At 41.4% G+C, this 22,029-nt stretch overlaps 1 protein-coding gene across 1 annotated transcript; it reads left to right on the plus strand.

The window, feature by feature from the left end:
• The first annotated feature begins 7,427 nt into the window (after positions 1-7,427).
• On the plus strand, positions 7,428-20,332 carry crebrf (CREB3 regulatory factor). Its single transcript, XM_022738684.1, has 9 exons — positions 7,428-7,638; positions 8,895-9,020; positions 11,949-12,124; positions 14,746-15,905; positions 16,046-16,243; positions 17,390-17,579; positions 17,714-17,787; positions 18,140-18,259; positions 18,955-20,332. Exons 1-9 carry the CDS (start codon positions 7,630-7,632, stop codon positions 19,071-19,073), a joined length of 2,172 nt encoding a protein of 723 aa, XP_022594405.1. The 5' UTR covers positions 7,428-7,629; the 3' UTR covers positions 19,074-20,332.
• The last annotated feature ends 1,697 nt before the right edge of the window (positions 20,333-22,029 follow it).

Consider the following 22,029-nt stretch of genomic DNA (forward strand, 5'->3'; position numbering starts at 1 on the left):
GATAATGATACAAATCATTAGTTGCAGCCCTACTTGTCACAATCAAAGCGCTCTTGTTTCTGTCTTGTTCTCAGATCAATCAGACTGATTGACATTTTTCACAGCACACAAAGGGTTTTTTCAATTTGCTATTTCTTTCTACAATTTACAATTCGTCACTCTCCCATTCACAAACACACTCTCACACTGTTGGCAGTGAGCGACCATGCAAGCTGCTGGCCTGACACATGGGAACCATTTGGGGGTCAGTGTCTTGCCTAAGGACGTGTGGACAGGAGGAACCGTTGTCTGAACTGCCATGTCATACCTTGTCAATAGTAGATGACTCACCCTTCCTCCTGACCCACATCTCTCTCGTGTTTTAGCAGGAAATTATAACATTAATAACAATGGCGCAGTTTGAAAAATGAAAATGATTGCAATGCAGCGCATCAGTTAACAGTGATATTAGTCACACCTGCGTTTGACAAGTCAAAGTGTCTGTTGTTACAAAGGTCTTTTAGTTTCATTACATATCTTCTGATAATGTGCGTACTCATTGCAGTGGCTCTGTGGTCTACCAAAGGGGGGCACCCCCCAATTTAGGAACCGCTGGCCTACTGTAATCCTCCTTACAGTAGGTACAGTGCAGGTGTTCCCGAGCTGCTGTGGACTAGAACTAGACATCTGAACTGAAGAAGTGAACCCCCTTTCTTTTGGGGGGGGGGGGTTGAGGAAATCAATGACCCAAAACAAAGTAAGATATTACAATAATAAACATTAAACACTTTGTTTATCCTGTATAGTATTAAGAGTGGCTACATAGCAGCAACAAATTTGTTGTCTTAAGAGCTGTTTATAGAGCAGTACTTTGGTGCAAGGGCTGCTCAGTGAACAGAAGAAAAAAATTTGCACTTGTAGTTCAGCCTGGCCTCTAACCATGACCCCTAACCATACACTCATTCTGTGAAAGCTTTTGTCAGCTCTTAAATTCATCTTTTATGTCCAAAATGGGCGGGTTTTATGACTGATATCAGCATTGTAACATGAAATACTGATATTTGTATGACATTTTCTCTGATAAGTCACATATAAAATGTTCAAACCTCAGAAAACATGTTTTATTTTCATTTGCGTGTTTTGTAGTTACAATTAACTTACTAACTAAGTCTTTACTTCTTACTTACTTACTTTAACATTGACGTCAAAGTCAATTCATAATCAATACATGGTCGATAACTGTGAACTGTCAGCCTTACGGTCACCTGCCTGTTCATACCATGCAAAGGCAGTAATTAAAATGACTATATGAATAAATCAATACAAACCCCAACCTTGAAGCGAAATTGGCAGAGAGTGAGAACCCACATCGTGTTTTTCTGTTGCCACACTGGACATCCACAAATACTTAGGGTTTGTGGATTAATCTTTCATGGTATTTGCAGAGATTCTCTCTCATGTTCTTTTTTAGTAAACGTCTGGCATCTCCTGCTTATTATCTCTGTAGGGATCAGGCGCTGACTGGTATCAGTAGGTAACTCATTCCAAATAAGACACTGCTGATTGGCCTACTTGGATCATGTCCAATGTTGTGAGGCGGAGAATGTGAGCTGTTTGCATGATAGTGGAGGAGCTACGAGTTGAGCACAGCACAGTCACAACTAACCTCCTCTCTTTTTGTTCAGACGGGAGAGGAGGAAAGTAGCAGTGGGAGTTAGTTGTTGAAAATATAAATATTTATTGATATTTTTTTGTTCCCCAGATCTGAGTGTTTGTGAATTCAAAGATAAAGGTGACAGTTGAATGACGTTTCCAAGCATGAACCTGTATGTTTAGGCATGCAGCTAATCATAACTCTTATTACTGCTTAATATATTAATTTATTTATTTTTATGTGCATGTGACAGTTTGGTGTAGCGAAACGCATAAAATGCTCAAACCCCACATTTATAATAATATAAAACTTAACATTTCATATTTGTCGGATATGAATAGCATTGCTTGGGCATGCTTACTTGATAAATGACAATCAATTGTAAAATGTATGATTATTGCACTTGCATTGAGTTTTCTTTCTACCACTGAACTAATTGATCAATCTAATAATACAGTCATGGCAAAATGCATCTCTGTCTTTCAGCTCGACCCCAGCTGATGCTCCTTTCTGACGCACAGAGATGAGCTGTTCAGCTGTTGAGTCCATTTTGGACGCAGACGCATATATGAATATGTCACTGACACAGGAAACCACACATTTGTAGAGAGATTGCATTGTGACCCCACGTGTTATGGTTAGTTGTCAGTGGCTGCTATAAACAACAAAAGCACATTTTGTAAATTGTGTATGAAGACAGATTATATGCCAAAAACGTGAGCTGCAGCAATAGAGAGGAATGTATCCACAGTGCATCATGACAGCATATTCACAAGTCAATCAAATTATTGGGAGTGAGGAGAGTGTTTTATTACCTGGGCCGGAAGGGGAAAACGGTGGCGCTTGTTTCAGACTCGGCTAAAATCCCCCTTGCACTTCTGAGATGTAAAACTGATGCTGCTTCATCAGCCTATCTTTCTTTAGTGACCGTTACATTATGTATTAGGGTATTTTTGTTTGTCACAGCCTTAGAAAGGGAAAAATAGAAAACCCCTAAAGTCTAAAATTGAACCTTATACAAGAACCCTGACCTAAGACCCCAGTTTAGACTGTTGTCGCCCTAAAACATAAGAGCTAAAAGAAAAGATCTGGCAGTTTTCATCTTTGCACTAAGTCTGACCAAACCCTGAGAGAGAAATTCAGCTTGAATCTTTTGGGGCCTGTCAAGCTCGGTCATAAATATCCGGCTCTACATCACAGCCTGTGTCAGCTACTGAGCAGTGAGTTGGATTATATTAAACTCTGCTACTGGAAAATATTCAGTACAGCTTTGACTGAAGAGGTGAGAAGTGCAGTGACTGGTTTTCTACATGTTTGGAAGATCCCTGGTTGTGAACACAGGCTTTCTGTTTCCTTCTGTGATAGCAGAGAGTCTGGATTAATGCTGCTGTTATTGTTGTGTTCAGGCCATATGTTTCCTCATTCTGCTTCTGTAACAAGAGAAGCCAGACACAGCTGCCCAGGAAGGAAGTACACATTGAGATAGGATGATGATCACAATTTGTATTTTTGCAAGGCTGAGCTTCCAAATATATTGTTGGGCACTAAGAGAGTATGTACACGCTACATGCGTGTACATGCATAAAATCTGCCCAGACTTATGTGCATGCATGTGCTTTGGTGTTTGTAAAGGTGTTGCTTTTACAAATTCTGCTGTACTAGTACTGCGCTCTGCCACTTCCTGTCTCTATGCAAAGTGAGCATATATACGAGGACAGATCTCAGGGGTGAGGAGTTCATTTGAGTCTGTCAGCACCCAGTGAGGGGACGGGATGTCGTCCCTCGGCCTCAGAGAGAGGTGGGATTGGTGCATGATTGCGTGTCAGCTGTTTCACTGCATGGGTCGCGTCTTCATGCAGAATCTCATTTATTTGCGATGCAAAAGCAGACAAAGATCAGCCCCTGTGCTGCAGCTGGTAGGTGGAGCGGGAAAGCAAGAGAATGAAAAACAAGCTACAAGCACAAGGGTGAAAGTGATGATAAAGATGAAATTAAGGTTACGTCTTATGTATGCTTAACTCAGAACAGATCACATGTTCTCTGAAGGCATGTGGGAAGGCAGCTGAGTTTGGAAAAGTTGGTGATTTCTGAGCGAATGGCTGCTGTGGGACTGGTGTGCATCACAAATATCTCAGTGGTTTACTCTCACAGAAACTTCCGGCAGCTGCTGGGGAGATAGCAACGAGCTGCTGGATGCTGTGGGCTCTTTGTTAATGGACTTTCTAGGGTGGTATGTTATTGTTAGAAATTGGACAAAAGCACAATGAAGAGTATTGTGCAGGTCATTTAAATACAGACAAATATTTACACATTTAGACAGAGATTACCAGATGCCTCACCTCTGCCTGTGCAACAAGAGCGTCATTGACACCACTGTTTCCTTACTTCATATTAGAGCTGAGTCTATCAGTTGAATAATCAGTTAGTCAAACAAAAGAAAAAAATGCAACTATTTGGATAATTGATTGTTTTTCAAGAAAAAAAAAGCTAAATAATAAGTAGGTATAATCCTCTTAATTGTGAATATCTGATACTTTTCTCTGTTTTATATCATTGTAAACATGAATGTCTTTGGGTTTTGGGCTGTTGGTTTGGCAAAACAAGACATGTGAAGGAGTGACCTTGGGCTCTTTGAAACATGGGTTGGTCATTTTTACTATTTTTTGTCATTTTATAGACTAAATGATTACAGCAGTCACCACAGTAATCGATTATAACTTTAATTGTTAGTTGCTTTTCCTAGTTTGTGTCATATTTGTGACATGAGATTGGTTGTCTGCATAGTCTCTGAAAATGGAATTAATCCCTTGTCTGCCCCTGATTATTGTTCTAATTGAGTATCAAATAAAAATAAGAGACACAGGACTTGTCCCTGTTAATATGGCCAATCTGTAAGACTTCTTGCACCTTCTTCATTGCTCTGATCAGATGGGATTCAGAAGAACATTAATCTGGCTCCTTTTGAATTACCTGGTTTCACTGAACATAACCCCCAGATTATGGGTATTATGAAACTGTTAACTATCTAGACTTGAGTGTATTCATGTGAGCAAGCCAGTCGCGTGATAAACCATCATCAGTACAACAGTATAAATAATTTCTCACCTCAGCACAGCTGGTCAGTCATGGCGTGAAGAAGAAGTGACAGAAATGGTCTGCCACAGCTCTCACTAGTATGACGTCAGAGAGGTGTAAGGGGAGGGGGTTTCTGAATTATTTCCACCGATAGCATACGTGAACTATGACAGTGATCTACCCCATCGAACCCACTAATCTTGCTTCACGATACAGGCCTCAGAACATGAAAGTATATTTAGACCTTAAGTCTGTGACAGCAGAGGTGAGAAAGAGGGACAGATGAGGAAGGATGAGATTATGGTAGACTGGCATGGTCCAGTGCTGTGTTGACTTTAGATGCAGCTCTGGAGACGCAGACAGAGGGTCCAGCCTCCACTCCAGCAGCTATCAGAAAACAGAGGGAGGCCTGAGGCAACCGTTCGGCATTTCTAGAAGCAGCCAGACAGTGTTTCCCATGATGTGTTCCTCCAAAGATATGGAAGCTATTTATATGACAAACAAAGGCCTGGCTGTTGTTATTGTTGAGTAGGACCAGCACATGGATAAAAGAAAAGTTAAGGGAAGTTTTACTTAATTTTACTTTCATTACCTCCACCATGCAGGTTATGGTTTCACCCGTGTCTATTCATTTGCCAGCAGGATTACACAAAAAGGTACTTGGTGGAGGGATGGGTCATGGACCATTAAATGTTAATGCAGATCTGGATCATTTACTAATAATTTCATGAAGTCTGGTGTATGATGTTTGACACTGGCCTTGGCGGAGGTCTGCGCTCGAGCTCTGCCCCTCTGGTTGGTTTGTTTGCTTGTTTGTCAGCAGGATTACGCAAAATGTACTGAACCGATTTTTCTGATTGGGTGTGGATCCGGTTTAAGGAGTGCTTCCAGGAATTTTTCACTTTTTCACAAGATAGCGTTCATCAATTTGTCAGGAAATAATATATGGATCTTGATGTAAAAAATCGGACATATTTATGGTATTGAGATCTGTGAGTTTGTACAGTTTGGTGCAGAATCTGATAATAATCTGGATTTGGTGTAAGAAAATATAAGCTTGTTTGGCCTTGGCCTCGTGCTCTACTAAGTGCAATTCCAGTTGACACTGTATTGTACCAAAAAAAATTACCAGTTAGCGTCTCAAGTCCATAAGCTATCTAGCAACTGAAATTCACTCCCCATTTCAGCGAAGAGGGTTTACAGATGAGTTAGCTTCCCTGTGAAACAGCGAGCCTCTTCAGTGTCTGTTACACAGAAGGTGGCACACACCCCTCCTTTAGGAAATAGTGATCATTTACATTGTTTGTGCAGCTGCACGGAGAGATAATACGAGCAGCAGAGAAGGAGGGATGCTGTATAACTGGCAGTGAATAGACATTGATAATAAATGATGACATATAAAGGTTTATAATTTCCCAACTTGTAAAATGTTGTCATTAGCCTGCTAGCTCCTGCAGCTCATGCTTGCAACCATGCCATCACTATTTCATCACTATTTTTCCCACCTGCTTTTCTCCACACTGTGTCTTTGTAAATTTTTCACCTGTCCAGTTCTGGTCTGACACACCTTATGACCTGCCTTACAGGTGAAAATGGGTTATTATATCCTCTGCAATCACAGCAACTTATAGAAGATGGACTGGATTTTTATCTGCAAACAGAAAGGAAACAGACTGGTTTTATAACCACATGTTGCTTTCATTTACTCTCTCTCTCTCTTGCAGTACAGTTCAGAGAGAGAAACCGACTTCATGTATGTGTGTGGGATAAATAATCGATACGCTGATATCTTCACTTAAACTATGTAGATCCTTATTGCCCCCACAGGGCAGTTTTTTGGCAGCATTTAAAACGATACACCGCAAGAAAACATCTTATAAAATAGTATGAAGCAGCTTACAAGCATGAAAGGAATAAGGAGGAAAGAGAAAACAACACAGGCATATTAATAGCTACAAATGCTCAGAGGAGAAAAGGGCCTTGTTGACATATGCACACACTGTACAAACTTTTAACCCTGGGCATCCAGTATCTAATTTTAGAGCATAGTTTAATGCAATGTGTGCTCTAGTGAAATGTTTTCGATAAACTGGGACTTGTTAACTCTATAACTGCTCTGCTTTCTAATGGTTCAGCATTTTGGCAGTTTGTCTGTTTGATATTCTTCTCTCTTCAGTGAACTCCATGATGCAGTTAAAAAATACAGTGTGTGATTCATCAATTGCACTAGACTTCAGTTGATACTGGATAATGTTGAATGTTCCCGTCATATACGATATTTTTCACAATATCGAAAAATATTGGTTTTGGTTTGGTTTTTGGTTTCAGTTTACTTTTATAGAAGACTAATGTAAATATAGATATTCACATTTTAGTCGAAGGAACCAGTGATGTTCTTTTCATCCTGAAATAATCAATTATCAAAATGAGACAATACTTTCATGTTTATCAGCCGATGGATTCAGCAGTTAATCACACAGTCGTTATTGTCATTTTTCATGTCGTTTTTTAAATTAATTATTAGATACTTTTGAGTTTCTTGCTTTTGTTTGCAAACCTGTTACACGGTTCATAAACAACCTCAGCAGCTGTGGTTAAAACGTTGCTGCATGTTCCTGGTGGGTTCTTTCTTCGTTTCCTTCTCTTTTGTTTTTTAATACTTCTGCTGTGTGCTCTCTCTGTGTTTTTACCACAGACCCTAAAGCATACAGAGACCAGACCAGACCAGACCAGGTTGAGCCCAGTTACGGACTCCCTCCCTCTCCCCCTCCCCACCCAGCCTAGCAGGCTGCATCCACCAGCACTCTGCGATCGTCTCCCTCAGCAGTAATTTATTGTGCTGATCAGACAACCTCACACCACTGGGACCGGACAGGAGACCCAGAGGTTCCCCCCGCTGGAGCTTTAAGCTGTGCCTGGCAATGCCTCAGGTAAGAGGGACAACAGATGGAGGGAAACTGAACCGTCACTGCCACACAGGGAGACAGGTTTCCTCCTACACATTTGGAGACTGGAAATTTGATGATTTCCAGCTGAATACTCGCAGAATCAATGAAAAACCATAAAGTGGTGAAACCCTAACAGATAAAGATGTGGACTTTTAATTTTACAGCTACGGGAATTATATTTTATAAAATCTGCAAATCCGCTGAACAAAGAGAAAACAAAGAAGCTTCTCAGTCACCAGACACAGACAGACGGTGTCACAGAAACACAGTTCAGATGTGTTGAGGGAGGCGAGTGAGTGACCCTGGTCCAGTGTAACGTCTGTGGACGCTGCATCCGAACAGCTGCTGGGGGCAGATGAGCTAACAGGGAGTGAGACAGTGAATGGAAATGTGAACTCTGGATCTTTATAAAAATATGTATAAAGTGATGGAATATTTACAGTGTAAACATAATTTTGTATTCAGGTTTTTTTTTCTCTGCGGTGCCGATTTAATCCTGAATCTTTGCCCTCCAGTGTTTTTCTTTTCCAAATAATTCTGCTTTTCTTTCTCATGTCCTCATCCTTTATCACATTGTCATTCATATTAGATACTACTTCTGGTGACATATTGCTCAGCAATGGTGTCTTAGTTAGTTATGATTGCACCTTTTTTGTACTGACTCCTTTAGCTACCGTGTCATATAGTTTTAATGAATGTTAGTGTGATCGGCTCCTGTCCTCTCACCATCTTTGCAAAATCTTACTGCAGTGGCGGCCTTGTGGCCTGCAACATAACTTTTTATCACTCCAGTGCTTTAAAAATTTATTAACAATAACCTGCTTCAGTCAAAGCAGACATGAGCTTTATCTGACTGCAATCTGGCACAATGTCGCCATTGCATAGTTTGTCCACCAGAGAGCAGTGATAGGTCTTTTTTTTTGGTTGTTTTTTTAGCTGTAAAACATCCCGACCAGTTTGTATCTTAATTTAAAGGATCTGTATCAAGATTACTTGTTTATATTATTATATTATTCGTTTATATGGATATATTGGATATATTAAACCCACAAATATTGGTTCCATTATAAGTCAGGATTCATTTCATACAAAAATAATGAATACAATACTGAGCTAGAGGGGCACAGAAGAGATAGGAGAAAGGCAAAGAAAGAATTTGTTTTATCAGATTTTGCTTTTGGTGGTGGTGATGTTTATTATATTTTTTTAAATTGTCTTTTCTTCCTGTTGTGCTGTAGCCCAGCGTCAGTGGGATGGAGCCTCCCTTTGGGGACGCCTTTCAGAACTACTCATTTGCTGACCAGGCCCTGACCAGCACTGAGCTGCTTGCCACCAGCTCTGACCCAGATTTCATGTACGAATTGGTGAGTGGCTACACACACACACACACACACACACACACACACACACACATACACACACAGACACCTCACAGGCAGGCATCAGGCCTTGTTAACCATCCTTTGAGCCTGACTTCTTTTAAAAATCAGTCACAGCTGCTCTTGCGACGCTGTCACTGAGTTACATCTGAACAGTAGATTCAGGTTTAGTGATCAACAAACAAAATTCAGTTTCCTCATCCATGACATATTTAATAGTGTATTCAAATGCAACTTAGTTTTTTTGCCCTATTATTGTGGTGGAAACATAAATAAATAGGAAATTTTGACTCTTGTTAAGTGCTAATATTCGTGTCTTATAGGGTTTTATATACACTGACTGGAACAAAAAACATTAATCTAAGCATACTTATGTTTGTTACCCATTTAAGTAGCATCTGTCTGTTCTCCGGGCTGAACTGCAGGTGGTTTAAACTCAGATTTTGTTTTTATTTGAGCGCTGAACCAAAAAAAGAACAAATCTCTGCAATCTCCACCCAAGCATCTAACAAAATGTCTGTAGTTTGTAGTTTCGCTTCCTGTTCACTGTCGGATATCAGCCTTATTTTACTGTTTACTGATCACTGTCAGTCTCTGCTGATGCTAACTGAACAATTCCTGCTGCTGCCACTTCACATTAAAAGCTTTTGCCTGGCAAACAGCGATAGCCTTTTATTGTGAAGCGTCAGTGTTATAGATTGCTGGGTGGAATAGTGCTAACAGAAACAGTCACAGATCAATGAAGAGCTGCAGCTGACAGACTCTTAATTCAGCAGACCCCCAGTGTGTCATCAAGGTAAACAACGCGCTTGACCTTCCATTATGTGCAGAGGAAAAACACTTGAGTGGTCATAGTTGCTCACGGCTCAGCTCAGCATGAGTAAAAAAAATAGGTTACATGGTACACAGCACACAAGCTCCCAACAAACACCAGAGAGAATGCTCATTTAAAAGAACCGTGGCACTGAGATATTTTTGTTTTGCTCATTTTTTAACTTATTAAAATTCAAATAAATAGAGGGCCACAAACACAAAACAAATATCGCCGTCAAAAGTTTTACATAACTTTGCAACATTTAAAATTGAACAAAATTTTTGTGATTTTTCTTATTTAATTAAACAGGAAAGACGTTAACATTAAATTCACTCCTTGGCGCTGTTCAGACACAAGAGATCACTTGGACGCGTGTGGAGAGGCAGTTAAATGCCAGGTGTGAACTGACGTACTTACACTTGTAGTCGGATCACCCAAGATGCATGTCGACGCCAGGTGTGAACAGGACCTTATATACGTCAGTAAAGTAGAGCCTCAAGACACTTTTACATGTTTCATATCAATATTTCCAAACATGTGCTTGATAAAGATTGTGCTTGAAGAAAGCTTTTGATTCCTCAAACTTTTACAGTGGTTTTCAGTCTAGTAGGACTGATAGTGAGAAATGTATGAATTTAAATTACATTGAAAAACTGAATAGACATTTGCCTGAGGTCAGCTAAGCTGCCTGCGTGGCATTTAAAACAGAGATCTGTGTCTAATTGTTTAGCAGCCGTGTGACATTTGTCAGGCTCACAGGCGTGTGATGTGAGGCAGCTTTAAACAGACAGCTCACCTGTCACCACTGTTGCTGTCAGCTGCAGGTGTCCACCTCAATTTACTGCCTGCTGTAGACTAAACAGAAGTGATTCACTGCCACTGCCAAGTCTTGCACCATAGTAACACATTAATGTGGAGGATGACTTGTCATCTTCAGTGCCATCTTCATCTTTCAGCTTGGACAGATATGGGTTAACTTAACGGCTTCTTTTACGGTTTTGTAAAAATAAAACAATTTCTGCAGTATTTTGTTATGATCGACTCCACCTGTCAGACTTACAGGTTTCTTAAAATTAGATGCAACCGGTTTTCAAGTTTTCATTCATCCCATGTGCAATGTAAATGCTCCCAGTTTGATTGATTGATTCTCAGTTTGATTCCTCACACAGCTCAGTATTTTATTTTGTGTTGTCATACACCCTTTATTCTTCTCTAAATTGTGTGCATAATACCAGCTCTTTCAGTGTCTTCAGTTGTGTTTTTTTTCTGCCTGCTGCAAAAAGAATTTCCTCTGGTAGGGGAAATAAAAATCTCAACTGCAATCAAAGCCTTCAGCATTATTTAAACAGACTGAGATGACCAGGACAACTTGACTCCACAGTGCGCTGAAGTGGCCAAGAGATGTGTTGTTGTTTTTATTGTGCTGTTATCTTTGGCTGCAGCTAGGAGCGAGCTATATGAATAAAATCCTCTGTCAATCTGTCGATTCTGATGCAGTGTAGTTCCTCGAATCAGTTGGGAAACTGTTTATAGCTCGATAACCAGATGGGAATGATGTTTTTGGCTTATCCAGCAAATTGAAAACCTGATAAGTTAATATACTTCATCAAAGTCATGCACAAATCATACAAAAATCCAATTTTCCAATTATAACCCAGTAACCTCTGATTAGTATATTGTATTTTGTCATATTTCCAACCCTAGCTGCCACTTTCTTTTCATGCACTGTTGTATTTGTGACAGATAAAAGATAAAAGTCAGGTTGTTCATAACAGTTTATTTCCTGGACTGTTCAGTCCTGATGTCCTTTTGATGGCTGCTCAAATTGCACAATTTTTAAATGAACTTTTATCTTTCATGGGAAAGAAACTTGATTTCTAAGCAGATTTATAGACATTAATTTTCAGTGGACGTCAGAGTAAGTCACACTGAATCTATGGTTGCAATAATCATTGATTGGTTTGTGATATTAAATGTTTTTGTACAAGTTCACAAAGTTCTCCTAATACGACAAAATCTAAACTAAATAGAATTTAAAATAGACCATCTTCAACCCACCACCTGCTTGACTCACCTCCATCTTTTCTTCGTTTCTGCAGGACAGAGACATGACCCACCGGCAGAGCCCCTGTGGGGACAGCGTGGTGGGGGTCGGGGACGGAGGAAAGGAGGTGGAGGGCTGTGTGGATCAGCTCATGGGTTTAGGCGAGTGTGAGACAGTCTACAGCAGCTCAGCGTTTGAACAGTGGGACACCTACTGGGAAGACCTCACCAGGTACTGGATTATTTATTTATGTGCTGTATTTTATTTTTAGATCAAGTTAAAAAAAAAAGAAACAGCAGCAAGTTAATGAGACATGAAAACATACTGATGAATTTAATGAAACTCAGATGGCATACTTGTTTTTTGGTTCTTAAGTGGCAGAAAATTGCATTCCCTGAGAAAGAAACAATTACTGAGTTGCTTAGAATACACACGTGGTAAGTACCACGTTGTAAAGCTTGCACTATTTAAAGTATCCTCTCAATGGTTTGTCTGGCAAAATTCAATATTATTCTCAGTGCCATCAAGTCCTATGAAAGAGTTAGTATTGACTGTGTATCCAAAGCTCAGGACTTCAGGTTCCCTTGTCCGGAAGCCAATGGCTTTTTGAATGTGTTTTTGGTTTTTGTGGGGTTTTTTTTGTTGCTTGAAATAAGGTCTGTGGTCGACACGGGCTCAAGACATTTTCATGTTTCATTCTACAACATAAAATATGTCAGTAAATACTACTCCTGCGGTGTTGCTAACAAGTGGCTAACTGAGACTACAGAGGTTGTCGGGGACATTAAACATCATCACGCTGAAGATAAAAACTGATCTACTCACCAGTCGCCCTTTACAGCCTCATTGTGTTTATACTTGTGCTCTTGTTAACTATTATTAACTTTCTAAGAGGAGAGGCTTTTGTGGAAGAGGTAAGCGCTCAATCAAATTACAAGTTGGAAGGTTACCGTTGGTGACGTTGAAGTCATGCGACCATGGTTTAGTTCGTTTATAGCCTAGCACTAGTTAGCTTTAGTTGAGAGAACCAGGCTGATTCTAACTTCCTCTAGCTGAACTGGGTCTTCTGGAAAACAACAGCTTGTGATTTGGGAGTATTGCTGTGGTAGTTTAGAAGACATTTAAAATCTTTTCTACTCCAGAAAAAAAATGCAATAATCAAATTCCCAGCCATGGCGCATACGGTCAGCAGTTTGCCATTTATAGGTTTATATGAAACGGATATGAAATCATTTGTTTTTCTGCAAACAGGTGAGAAGATAGTTTGTGAACGTTTTGAGATTGAACAGGAGCCTGAAGGTTTTTTTTTACCGTCACTGACTGGTAATTGTCACGGCTGCTCATCTTGGTCCGACACTGGATGATTTGGAGCAGGTAGTGGTTTTGCTCGGAGGCAGGGAGAGGTTTAAAGGGCCAGTGAACCTAGCAGCGCTCTGCCACAGATTCCTGGGATCTCAGGTGATGCTCTGCCTGTCTTACAGCTATCCTGCCAGGATTGTGTGTGTATTCTCTTCTTTGATGTTGAGTGTCAGCTGAGGGCAGACAACAGTCTCTGAAATCTAAAGGCCATTAAAGCTGAGGTGGAATAGTGCAGGCGGAGGTGGGGTTGGGGGAATCTGCCACTGACGGGGTTGATTGAGGTCATATTTGAGTGGAACAGAGGAAAGTACTGCATCTTTCGGCTAATGAGTTAGTCATTCTTTTACAACCTCAACTGTCCAGACTAGTCCCATGCTGCTATTTAGTAGCTCTGATGCGTTATGGAAAGTGTTTCTGGATTGCCATAAAGAGATTAAATCAGACAGTGTCTGTGTGGGTGTGAAAACTATAACTACCAGATGTAGAGCTAAGACAGACTCTGAGCTCTCTGTTTGCCCTTGGGATGTATTTGTTTCTTGTGGTATGAAGAGGTTTAATGGCCTTCTCTTGTTACAAAAGTTGAAAACCATAAACTGAACACAAAGCGAAACATTACTGGTGAAAAAACAGACAGGTGACAACAGGTGCAAATTTGTTCTAGGAGGTGTGAACTGAGGCACAGCTGCATCATTCAGATGACAAATGACAACTTGAAAAAATTGCATTCACCTGAAACTCTGTGAACTTGAACGTACAGAGAAAGATGGAAGATAGAATTTAAATTGACAGCATTAACATAGTTTTAGCTAGCTACAGCAAGCTAACATGCTAAATGCATGACACTGATGAAAACTGAAACACTCACTGTTTGTTGCTGGTGAACACAGAACACAAAAAAATCCAAAGTACTGTAATAAATTAAGCTTCATGTTCACGAGTGAATTCACAATAAAGCTATTTTTGAATCAAGTTGTATTGGTGTTGAATGTTACATGACCAGTGCTGTCATGTGACCTGTTGGCATTGCTGATCCAAATGGCAGCTGCCTTTGGAGAAAAGCATTACCAGGCCTAACTTTAAGTCTCTGTTTGGCTAACTCTGCCGAAGTATGTTTACACCTCGGCTCTGAGAGTAGAGTCCAAGATAAAATCTTTAAATGTCTTATTTTGTCCAAGAATATTCATTTTAAAATGATATAAAACAGAGAAAATCAGCAATTTTCTGCAAGAAATTATTTTTGGGAATTTCAAACAGGCAAAAGAAAGTAGAGAAAAATATTCAGTCATATCAATAAGTGCCCTGCAGATATTCAGAAGATGAAACAAGGCTGCATATTTACAAGAAAAGGACAAATTTGTTTCCATCAGCTATGATCACACTTAATTAAAATGTCAATAGCAAACTTTTTTGTAACATTGAAGCTTTTTCACATACAATTACTAGATAATGAAAGCTTTCACTGTATATCGACCTCCATGTCTCTGTGCTTACAGATACACACGGCTGGCCAGCTGTGACATCTGGGGCACCAAAGAGGTGGATTTCCTTGGATTGGATGACTTCTCTAGTCCCTACCAGGATGAGGAAGTGATTAGTCGAACCCCGACACTGGCTCAACTCAACAGTGAGGATTCACAGCCTGTGTGTGAGGCGCTCTACCCCCCTGCTGACCTGACCCTGCCTGCCCCCCAGCCTCAGCCTCAGTCCTCCCAGTTTCCCTGTCACAGTAAGAGACCCCTGGTCCCCGGCCAAGGATTTGGCCCCGGCTCTGCACGGCCTTCCCCGAGCTCCACGTCCTCATCTCGTCCATCCCACAGTCTTCTCCCAGACTTCCCTGAAAGCTCCCAAAAAGCCACCAGGCCTGTCCCCTCCAGCACTGAGACTATGGCTAAGACCCAGAACCACCTCAGTCTCACCCAGGACCATGGCCAAGCTCAAAGCAAGTCCCAGGGGCGAGGAACCAAGATGGTAGCCCCAACTTCCCATGGCTCTGACTTTGTGCGGAAGGCTAAAGTCCGTGTGAGTGCTGTGCATAAAGCTCAACCCGACATACCCTCCCAGACAGATTTTGAGAGGCCAGATCCACCTCTACCTCTCTCCCAGCCCCAAGATGAAAAGGCTTCCACTTCAGCTAGCGCCACCTTGGTGGGACTTCCTGGCGCTGCTGCCAGTGGCTCCGGCAGCCTGACGAGCTTTGAGAGGAGGGCCGAGGGGACGGGGAGGAGAGAGATGCCTATAGGCTGGCCGTCTGCCACCGTGCCTCAACTAGTGGAGGCGAGCCAAGCCCTGGAGGGCAGCACCTCTGGGCTGGTGAACAGCGGCGATAGTGTGGCAGGGGCAAGCGGTGGCGTTCTGGTTGTTGAGGGCACGGAGAAGAGCAAGGAGGAGGAACACAACTACTCTCTGTTCCTGACCCGCAGCAGACTGGCCAGCAGAGCCCACTCCCAGCTGGAGGAGGATGAGGAAGAGGAGGACGAGGAAGAGGTGGAGGAGGAGGAAGGCGACGGACTGGAGCTAGATGACGAAGACCACGATGAGGGTTTTGGCAGCGAGCACGAGTTGTCTGAGAATGAGGAGGAGGAAGAAGAGGAGGAGGATGAAGACTACGAAGCAGACAAGGATGATGACATGAGCGACGCCTTCTCTGAGCCAGGTACTCATCATTGTAGCGCCTCTAACTTAATTATTACCTTCCTCTCTTACTCTGTTTCCCCTTAATTTCCTTCTTTTTATCTTTGTGTTGCTTTAATTTCATCCCTCTTCTCCTGCGTCTCTTTCTCACACATTCACCAGGCTGTGACATGGAGCTGATGGAGGATATTAAAGGCCTGACAGCAGGAGTCTCCAGCCGGAAGAGAGGCAAGCGCCGCTACTTCTGGGAGTACAGCGAGCAGCTCACCCCCTCTAAACAGGAACGTATGCTTAAGCCGTCTGAGTGGGACAGACACACGCTGCCTAGCAACCTGTACCAGAAGAACGGGCCTCTCCATGGTATACATAAAGACATAAACACGCACGCACGCACGCACGCACATACACATATAACACACGTACAAATACACAAAATCCACAGGCAGGATATGTCTTGCTTTAAGACTTGCCAGTGATGGCTGCTCAAAAGCTTTGTGACAATCTTCAAAGGAAAAGAAGCTCGACCTCGGCATGAAAATTCATCCATCACTTCAGTCACATTTGCCTTTTAGTGGAGACGCTAGTGTAAGCACAGAATCTTTCAGCAGGACAGTCATGGTTTGGATTTTCCACAACAGCAGCATGTTTCAGTGATATTCCAGTTTAAGTGAACACATTGGAAATATGACATAAATAAAAGGAGCGTATCTCATTTCTCACACAAAAGGCACAAGCCTGCACCTTTTTAAAAAAGCAATGGAAATGAAAAGCACATGAGCCATTTCTTCAGGCAGGAAAGCATTTTTCTCGCATTCATGTCCATGTTTATTTAATCCTTTTGTGTGAGTATGAATTTTGTTTGAGGATGTAGAGGATGACTCATGTTTGCATTTTCACTTATTAACAGTTTTGAACATGAAAAAAAGCACTTAAAGCTTGTGGCATTTTACAATTCAATCATAACTAGGGAGCTGTGTTCCAACACACAGTGATTATTCACTTTATTACTGAGCCCAGGCCTGTTAGAGATCCAGCCCAGGACAGGTGTCATCGACCATGACTAAACGTAAAATGTTTAAAATGTGTTTGCTGCTGACTGCTGTGAGAAAAAGGTGTAAATCCTCTGAAAAATGTTCAGTAAACAGCGAAAGACTGAAGAATTAACATAATGTGGAAAATTCAAACGGAGTCTCCACTGAGGGGAAAAAATAAGAGGTCTTTCAGCTGATAGAAGTTCAAGCAAGTGTTTCATGATCCATTTATTATTCAGATCACAGATTATTTAGCATACGTTAAGAAAATGGCGACAACACCCGCAGCTGCCTATTTGTTTGATTTAGACTGAGTGGGAATTATAGACGGCAGAGAACGAGATGAGAGTTGATTCCCCAACTTTTTGCAGTGCCAGTGCTCCGCACAGAGCTGTAGATGAGGAGACATTGCTGAGACATTAGATTACATGTGAGCGTGTTCTCTGACGCCTTCTTTTCATCACTTGTCATGAAGGAAAGTACATGCTGAAGAAGTCACGTCGCACGGATGTGGAGGATCTGACTCCCAATCCGCGCAAGCTGCTTCAGATCGGCACCGAGCTCCGCAAACTGAACAAGGTGATCAGCGACTTGACACCGGTCAGCGAGCTGCCGCTGACCGCACGACCCCGGTCCCGCAAGGAGAAGAACAAGCTGGCGTCCAGGTAAAACATGCACGCATACAGTAGTATAGTAGTTTCATCTCTTAGACGTGAGTGTAGTTTACAGGAGTTGTAGTCGAGATGCTGATTTGACAGCAGTATATCATGTTTCTCCCACCATCTGTTGTGTTGTGTAGAGCTTGTCGTTTAAAAAAGAAGGCCCAGTATGAAGCAAACAAGGTGAAGCTCTGGGGACTCAGCACAGAGTACGGTACGTTGCTACGTACCTTTCAGTTTTTATACCAAGTTCATCAACCTCTGCATCCATTTTTTTCATGCCTTGTTACTAGATCTCTTATCAAATTTATTTAATTTCTTCAAATTACATTTCTGTTTCCTCTAGACCTATTAGTAATAATGAAGATTATAATATTTTACCCACCTGTATCTATTTACATTTGAATTTTTATCTTCTGTTCATTAAAAATAAAAAAGCTTGTATTCTTGTCACCTACAAATAACGAATAAAATCCCTAACCTGAGGACGAATGCGTTTTGAATCAGTGTTTTGTGTTCACGCTTCTGATTGTGTAATCTGTGCTCTGACACGTGTCTTCCTGTAGATCGGCTGCTGTTTGTGATCAATGCCATCAAGGAGGAGATCGTGGTGCGAGTTGAGGACTCTTCTCCGCGTCCAACCAACATGACTGACACTCTGGAGCGGCTCATCCAGGAAACACTTGGTGAGAAATGGCGACCACTGAGCCAATTAAAGCTTGTGAAGGATGATTGAAAATGTCCTTGAAATTACGATTAATTTAAACAACTAGTTCATGTACTTCTGCTTATCATTGAGCCGATTGAAATGGAAACACTGGAAAGTTCGCAGCTTTTTATTTGAAAACTCAAAGAATAATGAACAAATAATACAATTTATCCACAACTTTATGGCGGTAAATAGAAGTTCCATAGCCAATTGTTTGACTGTTTGGGAAACTTTAAAATGTTTTCTTAGACAAGAGTCAATACATAAAAATAAAATTAGTAGCTTACAGAAAAGAAAAACACTTTTAGAGTAAAAAGAGCTAGTGCAGAAATTAAATTATTGCAACACTCTGTGTCACATATATTTGATGATAAAAGATGGGGTGAAGTAGATATGATATAATTCAAAGTAAATAAACAGGGCAAAATGAAACTTTTATGAAAGAAACTGGTAAGTTATTTGCTCCAGGATTAAAAAGAAAACATAAAATACTGCAGCTAATATCAAGGCGGCTCAGTGTGAACAGGCAGGATAATGACAATAATAAAGAATATTTTCTGCTGCTGTGTAAGAAACATTCTCATCATATTTGAGAAAATTAAGTTGCATAAATGAGGCGCTTTTTTAATTTCTAAAATGTCTGAATGTATCTGTATGTGTCTCTGTGTGCAGTGGCATCACCAGTTGCCGGGCAGACATCCGACTTTGTCAACAAGATCTTGGAGAACACAGGACGCGGCGATCCCACCGGTGGACTGGTCGGCCTGCGAGTCCCCACCTCCAAAATCTAGACAAACCGCGGTCCACTGAGAGGAGTGGACTAAACATTACCACCGTGCTGTCCCATTGTAACTATGCTCCCCTCTGCATGCCCCTCCAACCCCGAGCACATACACATTGTTAGTCACACAAACACACATACCACTCCCTGTGTGTATGTATGTGTGCTTGTTTATAGCCATGCACCTGTAGGGCATACACCCTAGCTTCCTGTCTCTGCACAGTGTGCAGAGACAGTGCGTCACTGTCTCCCAACCCATCGTGAGCATCTGTTGGGAAATGCGCCTCTAAAAGCAAGTGATGGTTAGGTGTATAGATAATAGCACGTCCTAAATCCAATGGTGATTTTTAGAAATGTTTAACATAGTATTGTGTTGGGTCAGTTCGGTTGGAGGTCTGCTTCCTGGGCTGAGACAGAGACAGTCACACGAGTGCAACCACTGGAATACTTTCACACAATTTGTTTGAGGTTGTGATGACAGAGGAAGAACTGTTACACGTCGGACACCATCAGAGGTTCCAGTTATCATTTCCTAGAAGAGATTCACCTCACATGGCAACAAAAGATTAACTCCAGGATGTTAAATTGACCCGCTGAGTAAAGCACTTCGATGGAAACGACTTTGTTTGCCAAGACAGCTGCGGAGAGAAAAAAAAAAGCAGCGTTCTCCGAGGCGTTATGGGGTGGCAGGAAATATTTTGTATTGAAGGCCTAAATATATTCATGCCATCCCCCGTTTGCCAATCAGCTCTGCTATTCTTAAAATGTAGGAGTTAACAAAAAGCAAATTAATGCTCTAAACATAAAAGCAGTAGAAGCTGAAAGTTAAGATTTCAAAGATCCTGCTGGGTTGAAGTTTGTGGCAGGCAGGACGAAGCTTAATGGCTGATTTTGACAACGTTGACTTATACAACAGGAGGTAGTTGACCATGTGGAGAGGAAGCGCGTGTGGTTTGGTGCTTTTTGGCCTTGTGCTGGATATAACTGGACTGGGTGAAACAGGCACTTTGCCAGTTTGGGAGCAGACTGTGAGGAAGATTATGGTGGTGATGAAGAAAACACGAACAGTGATCCATCTCCTCTAGGAATCTGTACATAGAAGTGTCTCCCAGTGAAAAACGGCACCGGCTCCCCTTTTTGTACAGTAGAGATGACCAGGCTAACAGTTTGGTGTGTTCATACTAGTGTTTGATCAGAGTTCTATTCATTGTGCCTTGTTTATGTATGTGTGTGTTTCTGTAAGTCTGAGTGAGTGTGTGTGTGTGTGTGTGTGTGTGTGGGAGAGGGACAGATAGAATTTTGTCGATTGGTCAGAACTCCCTGAGGTCCAGCCAAGGAGAGGACTACTTTACACTGAGGGAGATTGCTAGTGAATGCGAGGTGGGAGACACCTGTTGGGTTTGTGGTGTATTTCAGTCGTTTAAAGATATTCTGAATGTACATAAAACAAATGGAAGCTCTCGTTGCGTGATGCCACAGAGTCTGTGTATATAGGAGGGCTCTGCAATAGATTACTTATGGTTTTTGGTACTCTGTCTTTGGGGATCAGGGGAGGGTTACCTGATATTTTCGTTTAGAGTTACAAAAGATATTTGCACACTATATTTTGATTGTTTTTTGTACCAAAGACACATGCAACGAAACGGCGACCAGCCAGTTAAAGTAAGGTTTTGCACAGCTTACCTGACGCCGTATTGAATGTAAGAAATGTGGGAGGGTCAGGGAACTTCATAGAACTGTGAAATTAGCTTGGGTCCAATTCTGTACAGAAAAGGAACATTCATTCATTCTTTTTCTTTTTTTTTTTTAAATCTAAAATTTTACCCCATCTGTGGGCTTCTCCAGTAAATTTGTTGCTTAGGAAGCACTTCATTCCTGAACTGATTCCTCTCTCCACATGCTAATTGTGTTAATGGCTCTATCTAGGACAAAAACCAAGAGCACTAGTAGATAAGCTATGTTACATTATTGCTTGTTTGTCAAAATGTCACCAACAATAACCAAAATGTTATGTTCCTGTATCACTTGTTTGATTTCTGTATGTAGAAGAGGTGTAGTTCATCATCAAAATATTAACTGAATTGTGTTTTAAAGTACTGTATATAGAAACATTAATGATATATCTATCAATGGTGAAATGCCACTTTTCATGACAATTGATTAATTTTTAAGCATGACACATTTCTAAAGCCTATCCTTGCATCGAGAAAAGTAGAGCAAAACCAGAAAAACCAAAAAAAAAAAAAAAAAAAAAAGTTCTTGTTATATTTTTGTATTTTAGCTGCCTGCTAGCTTTCCTGTTGGTTTTCATCGGCCAGATTCTCCAGGTGGAGAGAAGGAGATGTGGAGGAAGGGAGGAGAAAGATCTTAAAAATGCAGCCAGTGAATCTGATAGTTTAAAGTGACACTTGACCCCTTCGGTCTCCTTTGCTGGCTGAGTGAAATATGGAGAATCAGGATTGGATTTATTTAAAACACAATGCAGCAAAGCCATGGTCTAGTTTGAGGTCTAGTCTATAAAGAGAATGAGGACAGGCTGTCTTTAGCGCAGACAGGGACATGTCCAGTAAAGCAAGAAACTCAGAGGACAACAGTGGGGAGATGAGGAACCATAGACGCTGTAAGAAAGCCAAAGCCATTTGAATCTGTCCCAGACTGATCTGGATTCAGCACTGTGTGCTGTCATTCAGATTTTCACATATATTCCCTTTTTAACCGTGAAGCTGGTTGAATTTTTTATTTCCAGGGATTGGCGTTGCTTTCTCTGAGGTTGAAACTGCTGAATTTTATCTGCCTGGCCTCGCCTTTGGTCCTCAGCATAAGTTTGTTCACCAAAACACAGAGTTACAAATTGGCAGCGTGTCCAACCTTTAACAATGCATGATGCTTGTATGCTTCCCTCCCCGCTGCCTGCTCCGAAGAAACACTGCCATCCCCCGAAATTTTAAAAATTCAGCCAGAAGTCA

The sequence above is a fragment of the Seriola dumerili genome, unplaced genomic scaffold, assembly GCF_002260705.1.
Source record: "Seriola dumerili isolate Sdu_G_001 unplaced genomic scaffold, Sdu_1.0 BDQW01000040.1, whole genome shotgun sequence".
NCBI classification, from domain to species: Eukaryota; Metazoa; Chordata; class Actinopteri; order Carangiformes; family Carangidae; genus Seriola; species Seriola dumerili.

What these genes read in the sequence shown, in the direction of transcription:
- crebrf (XM_022738684.1), top strand. An exon ending in CAGATTTCATGTACGAATTG is followed by an intron (nt 9,021 to 11,948) that starts GTGAGTGGCTAC and finishes TCGTTTCTGCAG; the next exon opens with GACAGAGACATGACCCACCG. An exon ending in GGGACTCAGCACAGAGTACG is followed by an intron (nt 17,788 to 18,139) that starts GTACGTTGCTAC and finishes GTCTTCCTGTAG; the next exon opens with ATCGGCTGCTGTTTGTGATC.